Source organism: Acanthochromis polyacanthus, chromosome 2, assembly GCF_021347895.1.
Source record: "Acanthochromis polyacanthus isolate Apoly-LR-REF ecotype Palm Island chromosome 2, KAUST_Apoly_ChrSc, whole genome shotgun sequence".
NCBI classification, from domain to species: Eukaryota; Metazoa; Chordata; class Actinopteri; family Pomacentridae; genus Acanthochromis; species Acanthochromis polyacanthus.
This window is the reverse complement of record NC_067114.1, coordinates 45882737-45894009: the sequence shown is the minus strand read 5'-3', so window position 1 is coordinate 45894009 and position 11273 is coordinate 45882737. Positions and strand designations below refer to the sequence as shown.

Here is an 11273-nt window from a genome sequence, read left to right as displayed (position 1 = left end):
TTCTTCTCAGTTGGTTGGTGTTTGTGTCATCTGACCACACAGCAGTACGTCTCCACTACACCTCATTAAACCTCTAACCTGCACGGTGTTGTCCGCTCTGTAAACAGGAAGCAGCTGTGTGGATTCTGAACGGCCACTGTCACTACCTGCAAGGTGCGTTCAGCGACGCCCAGCAGAGCTACGAGTGGAGCCTCACCTTCCTCCAGCAGCCTTCAGACGTCCACATCGTCCTCCTCCGCCTGGGATCCATCTACCTCCTGAAGAAGGAGGTCAGACACTGAGAAAACATCACAGTTTAGTCGTGTTTAGTGAATCTGCTGCTGAGTCACCGGATGAGGGTTAAAAGTCTGGAAAATCACAATGAAGTACTCTGTCACAGTTTGTCAGGAACAGTTTTACATTTTTAATTTGCAGCACAGTTATAGTGAAGCAAGTGTCTCATGAAGAGCCACATCCAGACTTACATCACAAGATTTTATAAAGCTCTGATACAAACTGAAGTAGTGCTATTTTCTGTGTTTTATTTTAGTTTGGAAAAGCCAAAGTTGTGTACCTGCAGGCCTGTGAACGGTCTCCATCCTGCCTCACCTGGCTGGGCCTCGGCATCGCCTGTTACCGGGTAAAACTACACATCCAACCTCAGGAACACTGATGTGAAGTTATTTAAGACAAGAGAAGGTTGAAGATAAGATGAGGTAGGTTTAGGATATGATGGGGTTAAAATGAGATCAGAACAGACAGGTTTAAGATTAGATTAAAAAAAAAGATAAAGTTACATTTAAGATAAGACTAGGTGAGGTTTAAGATGAAATTTAAGATGAGGTTAAAGATGACATCAGGCTTAAGATTAAGTTTAAGATTAGAATAGATGAGACTTTATTAACTCTGAAGGAAATTGTTGTGCCAGATTTTGCTCAGAAAACAGACTAAAAAACATAAGAAATGCAGCGCCTAGTAAGCAGAAACACAATAAGATATAAATGCAGTACTTTACTGAAATATCATAAGAATGCTAAAATACGTTATGTGTGATTAAGCTGATTTGATATTAGCTCCAGAAGGCTCGTTTAAATTGAACATTTTTACCAATAAAAATGTAAAACTCTAAAGTTTTAAGTGAAGTTGGAGGTTTTCAGGACAGTTCTGCTACAAACAAAGCCAAAGCAGCTTTTAAAGTACAGACGAGTATAAAGGAGACATTTTTTGTCTGGTTCTGAAGTAAATTAGTTATTTAAAACGTGCTGTAAACTGTAGACTTGGCTACAACAGTTTTATTTGTTCTATATTTATCATTAAAAGCCGAGCAAAAGTAGTTTTCTCTTCGTAGCTTTTGATAAGAGAAACTAATTTCATTAAGATTTCATTTTTTCACTCAAGTTTCAAAGCAAATCCAGTCATCCCTTGAATCCAAGCCTGTGTTGAACAGTGATTCATTTTCTGTTGCCAATCTGTGTTTTAAAATCATCGAGGCTCCAGAAAGTCGTTTTGTTTTCTTGCTGTTGAGTTCCACCTGCAGACAGAATCACTTCTGGAGGAGTTTAATGAACTGGAGGATAGAGGAGCCACATTTTATTGTTTGTTTGCAGTAAATGAGCCTTATTGTTGTTGTCTGTTTGTGCAGCTGCAGGAGCTGAGTTTAGCAGAAGAAGCTCTGACTGAAGCCAACCACCTGGACAACCAGAACCCAGAGGTTTGGGCTCACCTGTCTCTGCTCTGCCTCAGGGTGAGTGATGGAAACTACAGCTTCACATTCAGACTCCTGATGATTAAAGCCCTTCAAGTCTGAGTCTGTTGGTTAAATGTGTTGTATTCACTACATCACAGTAAGTGAACAAACGCTAAAGAGACTTAAATCCCTTCAGGATCAGTTTTTACAACACCTGATGAATGTTTTGTTTTCAGACTAGAAGACCAGAAGAAGCAGAGCTGTTTCATAAACATGCTGTCAGGGTGAGTCAGACTGATGTTTTTATCAATCCTGGTTTATTTACAGTAACAGGTGTTCATTTATTGTTCAATGTTCTTCATGCTTTGAAATCTGTATTCATGGAAACAGATTTTAATGAACATCTACAGAGCTGTGAGGAAAAACCTCAACATGTTTTCAGCGGCTTTTGGCTGCTACTTAAATTCTTCTACATATTTTTGAGCTATGAAAAGAGATTAGTAGGTCAGCAGGTATGTTTCTCCAAAAGTCAGAGTTTTCAACATCACAAAAGCGGATCTTTATATCCGGCTCATCTCCATGGTAACTGATGCTGTGGTGCTAACCTTCACAGGTTTTTTTCAGAGTTTAGATTTAAATCGGCTGTAAGAAGCGTCTCACTTTAACCCTCCTGTTGTCTTCATTTATGGCCATCAAATGTCTGAAAAAAATTCAGCAAAAAAAATTCCCCAGATTTCTGAAAATTTGCAAAACCTTCAGGAAGAAAATTCCAATAATTCCTTAAAAGTTTCCCTTAAAAGTTTTATTTAAAAAAATAATAATTTGGTGAGAAAATTCTTGTAAATATTTTCAAAAAATGAGTAAAAATCTTCCAAAAAAAATCCTAAAAATATCTAAAATGATTACATATATATCAGTAAAACTTCTAATATTTTCTCTAAGAACATTCACAAAAAAATCAACCAAAAGCCAGCGAAATTCCTTGGAATTTTGGTTGATTTTTATGTGAATGAGCAATTTTCTGGCCAAATTTGGGGGATTTTGTTTTTTTAATAAAACTTTAAAGGGAAACTTTTTCTTCCTGAAGGTTTTGCAAATTTTCAGAAATTTGGGTGATTTTTTTTTGCATAATTTTGGAATTATTTTTAGACAAGGAAACGATATTTTTTGGTGCCCGTAAATGGAGACAACAGGAGGGTTAAATGAAGCCTCGACTCAGAGAATTTCTGGTTTTAGAAACGTCTGGTTTTAGAAATGGAACAACTGGAGGAATCCTTTCAGCCCTACACTCAACAAAAATCCGTTTATCTCTCAGTAGAATTGGATAACAGAGGAGACACTAATTTCACAGAGTTTCTGTTTTCTTTGGTTTCTGTGTAAATTCAGTTTTATTGGTGTTTGAGTGCCAGTTGTCGACAGATTAGCCCAGCATATTCAGAGTTTAGCTTGAATCCAGGCCTGTATTGATCATCGATTCATTTTCTGTCATCCAGTGTGTTTGACACTCATTCAGGATAGAGAAGCTTTAGTTTGACACCTTTTTCTGTTTCCTTCAGTTCAACCTGCAGAATGAATCTCTGCTTAAAGAGTTTGATGAACTGAAGGACAGTTTTCGCTTCCATCATCTGGCGTCTTGTTTCCAAAGCAGCGGTGAAGCAGAGGTCTGAATCCCACACACACGTCATTTTAAAGTATTTTTTATTGTATTTTAAACATCTTACAGACAGTGAAGATGACAAACTCCTTAAACTCTGTTCAAAGTCGACAAAGCAACACACGGATATAAAACATCTGGAATAAAGACTTTAAAAACGAGAAGAGAGAGAGAAGGGCATGTGGTGACTGACGTTTATACAAAAACATTCTCTCACTTTTTAGGTCATTTTCACCATTTAAAGAGCAGAATTTGGCACAATCCTCGCTGCACTGAAAGGAAACGTATAGAATATGTTTTTGGCCTTTCAAAATAAAAGCATGTTTTTGCTCAAAATGTATTTTACAGATGAATGTTAGCGTTTATCAAAATGTAAACGGCGTTATGATTGTAAGTTAACTGTACTAAAGAGGCCGCTTGTTAGATTTCTGTGTTTTTTTGCTGTATGGACTGGGTTTTTTCACTAATTTCTGGCCTCCTGGTGCTTCACTGTCTGCTTCGAGCAAACAGCTCTCTCAGCCACGGTGAGTCTTCATAGAGCCGAGGGTCGCCCAGATACTCAGACGTCCTCTTGTAGAAGTAGTAGTACAACACGGAAGCTGTGAGCAGGAAAATGATAGGAGGTTTTAATGCATAAAACACCAAAATCATACCGGAAATGTATTTTAAACGAGTCATCACTTTATCAGACTGTTGGCAGAACAAAAGGAGACTGAAGTGCTGTAATATTTGCCTTCAAAAGTAGTTTTCTGTCCTGTAGTTTAAAACTTCTTTACATCATTAGTGTAGTTTCCAGTGCTTTAAATTAACATCCAGAACAGCTCATGAAAAGAATCATTTCTGCTGAATCTGAGTGTAGAATTCAGCGTCTTTATTTCTGCTGTGCTCATATTTTCCTATAAATTACACATTATTTATATATATTTTTTTAAATTCATGCTAGAAATCCACAGATTATCAGACTCCCTAATGACAGATATAATAATAAGCATTTTTCTGATTATCTTTATTGTTTTTTTAACATATTTTTGACCAACTTCCAGTAAAATGTATTAATTTAAAAATACGCACGGTGTGATCTGATTGGTCACGTGGAGCAGCCAATCAACGCCGATGAATACATCTTTTAATTTACTGACAAAAACCCACAAATTAACAAAAACATTTCATCAAAATTCCGTGTTAGACTTTTTGTCACATCAGATTGAAACCACAGCATTTTTTTAATCACTGAAAACACACGTTGTTTCTGAATATCTGTCCAAATATCCGAAAAAAACACATCAGTCGACCGATATTTAACAAACCGCTGCAGCTAGTTTCAGTCTTATTGTGAAAGTCTTGCTTTTAAAGCTGTTGAATAGTGATGAAATGCACTGATGCAAACCGATCTTCATGACCACAACTAGATCAGAGCACGAAAAATGTGAGAAAGTCGTCCGTGTCACCGTATTTATGTGTTAATTCTGCGTCTCCAGCAGCATTTTAAAGCTCTGCTATGACTTTGTTTACAGATTAAAGCAACTTGACAGATGAAAACTGAATCTGAAACGATGAAAAGAGCTTGAAAGTGAACTAAAGAACAGTTTGTTGTCGGTATTAAGTCTGAACAACGGGACAATTAATCCTTTTATCCCCTTATCAGCTTATACACGTGTGAAAATCACTCCCACATGCTGCTGCAGCTTTAACGCAAAATATAAGCAGGAAAACAGGAGCGAATTATGAATTTATTCTGTTTATTATCAGCAAAACTAGAGGTGAGTTTGTGCTGCTGCATGCATGTAGAGACAGAAAGTTGTGGAGAAAAGATTAACCTGAAAAACAGAATGAAGTGAGCTGTAAATGTCTTTAGGTTGAGTAGAAACGGACTCTTCTTCTATGAAGCCGAGAGAAACATTAGAGCTCAATAAACCACTTTTGATTCTCATGTAATTCCCACAAACTGAATTTTATCCGTTCAAAGATTGTTTGTGCAGACAGTTAAAGCTCACGTTCGGATTTATACAGGAATGATGTCTGCTTTGGTGTTTTTAATTTGATTTAAAGGCCATCTTACCGGTTCTCTGGAACACAAACAGCACCTGAAGACCGTCCGTCCAAATGAACCTGTTGGTGTTTAACCAGCGCAGATTCTGAAAGCAGCATAAAAAACATCTAAATAATCTCATTGCTTGGAATTAAAAGATAGAAAAATCCCCAAAGAAAGCGGTGATGCGGGTGTTTGTGTTGTTTGTACCATGAGCCAGGAGTGCAGGACGATGCTGAAGGTCAGGTAGAGAGCAGAGAGCATCAGCAGAGACCTAAATCTGTCCAACAAGACGGCGACCAGGCCCACCTGGAAGACGTAGGTGTTGAAGAGCATCAGCAGGATGATGATCAGGTTGAACAGGATGGAGATGTCCTGGATTCTAGGGAGGAAAAAACCAGGAAGGAGAGGGAGCTTTTTGTTCAGTTACACATAAAACCACATGGAAAAGGCTTCTGGCAAAAAGAATTCTGTGATTTTACCAGAAATGTACATTTAACTAAACAGTAAAATGTTCTAAAATGACAGTTCAAAGCTTTTAAAGTGCGTCCAAAGTTTGTATTTTTACCAACAGTAATTGGTTCTCTTGCAATGTGTGACCATAAAATGACAATCTGCATTAAATTAACTGAAAAAAAATCTTTCTTTGCCGCTATTTTTATGGCTTTTTAAAAGTTCCACATTTTTTTCTAGCTTTTCGCTGCATTTTTCCGTATTAATACTGCATTTGCCATTTCATGACAGAAAAATTACGTATATCAAGAACTGAAAGGTCGTAAATATTTGTTTTAAATTAATGTCATTTTACAGATTTTTTCTGCTTTTCTAAATTACAGAAAATTTTCTACAATTCTACAGTTTCATTTATGAGGTGCTTTTATCCAGAGTAACGAAGCAGAAATTTGCAGAATGACACTGACTTTGTCCAAGATGCTTTAAAATGATCCAAAATGATTCAGAATGTGTCCAAAATGACGTGAAAGTGATCCAGAATTACAGTAAATGTGTTCAGAATGACATGAAAATAGTATAAAATGAAAATGATCTAAACTCAGTCAGAATTTCTCTCAAATGGCTAAAAATGATCCTCATTGACTGAAAATTTGCAGAATGACGCTGAATTTATTCAAGATGCTTAAAAAATCGTCCAAAATGACTCAAATTAGTCTAAAAGGACTTAAAAGTGAATGGAAATCGCAGAGACTTTGTCCAGAATTACAGAAAAATGACAAATCTTCCCAGAATGACTCAAAAATTGACCAAAATGATTTCTAAATGTACAAAATGACTCTAAAGTCAGTCAGAATTTCTCTCAGATTATAAAAAATGACCCTGAATGAAACTAAATCTGTCCAAGACGCTTTAAAAATCATTCAAAACGACTCAAAATTTGTCTAAAATGACTTGAAAATGATCCGAAATTGCAGAAAATGTGTCCAGAATTACACAAAGTTGTCAGAAATGACAAAAATCTTCCCAAAATGACTCAAAAATTGTCCAAAATAACTTAAATCTGTTCAGAATAGTCTAAAATCACCGGAAAATGATCTAACATCCGTCAGAATCCAGAATGACTGAAAATTTGCAGAATGACACTGACTTTGTCCAAGATGCTTAAAAAATCATTCAAAACGACTCAAAATTTGTCTAAAATGACTTGAAAATGATCCAAAATTGCAGAGAATTTCTCCAGAAGGACACAGACGTTGTTGTGCTTCCAAACCCTCCAGAGGTGATTTTGTGCTAAACTGGACTCACATGAAGAGGACGAGCTGGACGGCCGGCTCGGTCCTCAGCAGCTCGCTGAAGGAGTTGACGAACAGGTCGAAGGTGAGCAGGCTGAGCTGGATGAGCAGCACCAGGGAGTAGTTACTGGTCTGGAGCGCCTCCGGCCCGAAGGCGGCGCGTCCGGACGGACTCTGGTTCCACTGAGGATCCAAGGCTGCAGCGAGCGCTCACAGCCCCCACACACAAACATGAACCTGAACGCAGCACCGCTCTGCAGCTCCCAGCGACACGTTCACTGTCCCCTCTCAGCGTCAGGGCTCCGGGTTCTCTAACGGGTCCTGGATGTCAGAGAGGAAGCGGAGTCCGTCAGAGAGGAGGAACACGGACGTCATGGTGGTTCCTGAAGATTCAGAAGGAGTTTCTGCTGCAGAGAACCTTCAGGTCTGCATCTGTGGAAGGAGGTTTGTTGTTATTCTGCTGCTGAAAACAACGTTTACTGTGAGATTTACTGAAACCCAAAGACCAGAATCTATCGTACAGACGGCCTCATTTACTGATTCCATTAAACTAACTGAAGTTCTGACCTCATTTACCTTCAGCTGTTTGACTTTATTAACTCAAAACAACTCAGAACTGGAGGATTAAATAATCCTTCATCAACTCAATCGTATCTTTGGATCCTGTTCCAGCGCTGACAGACGTCTGAGCAGCCGTGAACGACTAGAAAATGATCCAGAATTACAGAAAAAAATCCCTCAAATGGTCTAAAACGGTGAAAATGTGTGCAAAATGACATGAAAATAGTCTGAAGTGAGAGGAAACTGATCCAACATCAGTCAGAATTTCTCTCAGAATGACAGAAATTTGCAGAATGACTCTGACTTAAAATGACTCAAAGTTTGTCTAAAATGACTTGAAAATAAGAAAATAAGTTAATTTTTTTAATGTAATATTTCTTTCTAGTAACGGCAGATATCTGTGATAGAACACCTTCAGCAGATTTGAATCCAATAAAATTGCAAAAATAAATAAATTACTGCTTGAAAAAACACAGATTATTGATGTTATTGCTGACAGTATTTGAGCTCAAATTAAACAAATTATTCACATGAAATTTCCACTTTAAAAGGTTTGTCTAAAGCAGTAAATCAGGTTTTTATTGTCTGTCTTTTGATCTTGCCTTTAAGTGTTTTGATGGGACTTTCTTCCCTCCTTTAGTGTCTTTCTTTCTAACTCATCCCGTCTCTGACAGCAGCATCTTTTCCGCCTCTTTCCTCGTTAGCCGTCAGATAAAAAGCTGCCGTCCTTTCGCTGCTCTTCTCCTCTCCTCTCTAAGCTGTGAGGATCGCTGTCCGGCAGCATCCATCCTTCACACCAGGTGGATCCTCTTATGGCCTCGTATTTATAGCTCTCTACGGGTGGCAGGTGTGACGGAGATTAGAGCCACTTCTAAACACGAGGACTTATTCCTGAAAGCTGCTCCACCGAGTTCTGGGTTACCAGGAACACTCTGACTGGGTTTATAAGACAATGTACCAAAGATACAGAAATATCTGCAGCGTCAGAGGTCCAAACCAACTTTTCTGATCCAATTTAAGCAAAAATATGAGTTTGTCAGATATTTAGTTCATTTTTGTTTGTTTGAGAAGCATTGTGGTGACCACTTTTAAATAATGTCTGTTTTTTTAAACTGTTTTTCTAATTATTTTACAGATTTTCCATGTTTTGTTGAATTATAGATCATATCTCGTTTAAAAAAGTATTAATTTGCATGTTGTCCACATGAAAAATCTGCATTTCTACAAATAGTAATTTCTGGTTTTATTCTTTTCTTTTTGTGAACATGAATTTTAGTCTTTTATTGGATTTAAATCACAAAATCTGATTATTTTACAGATATTTATCTTTTTTTAAACTAAAAACAATCTGATTTAACAATTTTTTTTCCATTTTTAAAAAAAGAAAATAATGTTTATTAAAAATAGAAAACTGGTAAATTATTTTTGAAATAGTGATTAAACAGATTTTACCCTTTTTGTTAAATTATAGATAATATTTAATCAAAAAAACAATAATAAAAGTATTAATTTACATGATGTCCAAATAAAAATTGAGCATTTCTACAAATAGTAATTTCTGGTTTTATTCTTTTCTTTGTGTGAACATAAATTTCAGTGTTTTATTGGATTTAAATCACAAAATCTGATTATTTTACAGATATTTATTTTTTTAAGTAAAAATAATCTGATTTAACAGATTTTTTTTTCCATTTTTAAAAAAAGAAAATAATGTTTATTAAAAACAGAAAACTGGTAAATCATTTTTGAAATAGTGATTAGTGACAGATTTTCCCCCTTTTGTTAAATTATATATAATATTTAATTAAAAAACAATAATAAAAGTATAAATAAATCTGCATTTTTACAAATGGTAACTTGAAAATCACAGAATTCAGGGAAAACTATAAACATCAACATCAACAGTCTGTGATTTTTATAAAAGATCTTTATTTTTAAACAACACTGGACTATAAAAATTATGCCATATTTACTGTATTTAAATCTGCAAAAATATTCTGATTTTAAAAAAATTATATTGTATTAAAATTGGAAAAATGATCAATAATTCTTCCAGCTGTTATTTCATTTTTTTTCTGTTTGATAAATTACAGAAAAATGTACTAATTTATGTTTCATGGTCACTGTAAAAAAACAAAAAAAAACAAAGCATAAAAGCACTGCAGAATACCCAAACAAATAACATTTTCTTCTTTTACAGCGTATAAATATAACATTTCCTTTTTTAGTCTTCTTCAATCAGCTATAAATAATATTTTAAAGATTTTAAAGTTTTCTCCTGATTTTTACATATATTTGTTTTTCTTTTCTTTTCTTTTTTTAGCTGCGGTATTTCACAGTTTTGAACATATTGATCTTCTGGCTCACGTTCTTCCAGATTTTCACCGTTTATTTTATGATTTTTTCCTCTCCTGCAGGTTAAAGCAGCTTTCTGTTGTCGTTAACGGACATCCAGCTTTCAGCTCTTCGTGCTGCACAACTTAATCTTCTTACAAACATCCAAACTGTTGTTGCTTCACTGTCAAACCACTCTTTAAACTCTCCCATCTACCGCCTCAGATGGTTTACTACTGACACCAAACTGTAGCTACAACACAAACCTGGAAGAGGAGCTGGATTTGTGAGGCTGAGGTCGTGTTTTTTCCTCCAAACGCTGCAGAACGACACTCCAGGCAGCTCAGAGAGCAGCAGCAGATTGACAGCTTGTGTCCCAGCAGCAGCTTTTATCCCTGCAGCTCTGGAGGAGGCAGGAAACAGATTTCTGCTGCTTGAATGCAGCTCACAGGTAGCATGTGTAGGGAAAATTATGGACATATTATGGTTTTCACTGCAGGTTTGATGGATGCTTCTGCAGAGATAGACGTTGCATCTGATGAATCTGGTGTTTCTGTTCAATTGTGGGTTGACTTTCCTCTTTTATTTTTATTTAATTGCCTATTGTGACCTTCTCTTCTTACTTTATTTGCATGCCTTGATCAAAATTTCCCTTTTCTGCCTCATCCAACCCTAAACTTCCACGCTAAATAATGTTCTTTGGCTCTCTGGTCTTTATTTGACGTTACTGCAGGTTAAAGCTGCAGGAATGTGTTCTAAGTGTGCACACCTAGAGCTTTTTCAGTCCCATTTCCCTTCCAGATTACGGTAATGCTTCTGGGAAAGACGTCTGGAGCGAAGCCAGAAGGAAAATACTGCCATCGAATGGTCAACACGTGTCACTGCAGGTACAGGAAATAAATACACTGTCCTGCAGATTAAACCATTCAGACACAAACATAAACAGGACAAAATATATAGATAAACATAATAATAATAATCATAATAATAATAAATCATTAAAAATGAATAATTTTGGACATGATATTGATCATAAAAATAGCATAAAAATAAAATGTGTGACGAGAAAATTGCATCATTTTACTGTTTTTAAATCAGATTAAACGTGTATTTATTTTACAGATACTTTCTGATATTTACACCATTGTTTTAAAAAACAAACAAAAATATTTTTCACATTTTTTTCTGTAAATAAATTGTGCCCATTCATTTTGTTTGCTTATTTTCTCTAGAAACAGTACTTTTATTATTATTATATTTATTTATTATTATTATTATTATTAT

At 35.9% G+C, this 11273-nt stretch overlaps 2 protein-coding genes across 3 annotated transcripts in view; one reads left to right on the top strand and one right to left on the bottom strand.

Moving 5' to 3' along the window:
* cfap70 (cilia and flagella associated protein 70) overlaps positions 1-11238 on the top strand; it is a 35650-nt gene extending 24412 nt beyond the window's left edge. Inside the window, exons 22-27 of one of the 2 annotated variants that reach the window (XM_051944036.1) lie at positions 108-269; positions 530-619; positions 1622-1723; positions 1903-1950; positions 3223-3327; positions 10073-11238. In XM_051944036.1, the coding sequence (XP_051799996.1) occupies positions 108-269; positions 530-619; positions 1622-1723; positions 1903-1950; positions 3223-3327; positions 10073-10099 (534 nt within the window). In that variant the 3' untranslated portion in view covers positions 10100-11238. Of the gene's footprint in view, positions 1-107; positions 270-529; positions 620-1621; positions 1724-1902; positions 1951-3222; positions 3746-10072 lie in introns of those variants that run through there. The other variant, XM_051944037.1, reaches the window with a different exon arrangement.
* Positions 3807-10369, bottom strand: LOC127532413 (transmembrane protein 138-like). Its single transcript, XM_051944042.1, has 5 exons — positions 10256-10369; positions 7108-7526; positions 5560-5731; positions 5380-5455; positions 3807-3919 (listed from the first exon to the last, which is right to left on the bottom strand). The coding sequence occupies exons 3-5, from the start codon at positions 5683-5685 to the stop codon at positions 3807-3809; spliced, it is 315 nt and encodes a 104-aa protein (XP_051800002.1). The 5' UTR covers positions 5686-5731; positions 7108-7526; positions 10256-10369.
* Positions 11239-11273: the final 35 nt, after the last annotated feature.

Coding starts and splice junctions, on each gene's coding strand:
- LOC127532413 (XM_051944042.1), bottom strand. CDS start 5,685: ATGCTCTTCAACACCTACGTCTTCCAGGTGGGCCTGGTCGCCGTCTTG. Junction 5,456..5,559: donor TCCTGCACTCCTGGCTCATG/GTACAAACAACA, acceptor TGCTGCTTTCAG/AATCTGCGCTGGTTAAACAC. Junction 3,920..5,379: donor GTTTGTGTTCCAGAGAACCG/GTAAGATGGCCT, acceptor TCCTGCTCACAG/CTTCCGTGTTGTACTACTAC.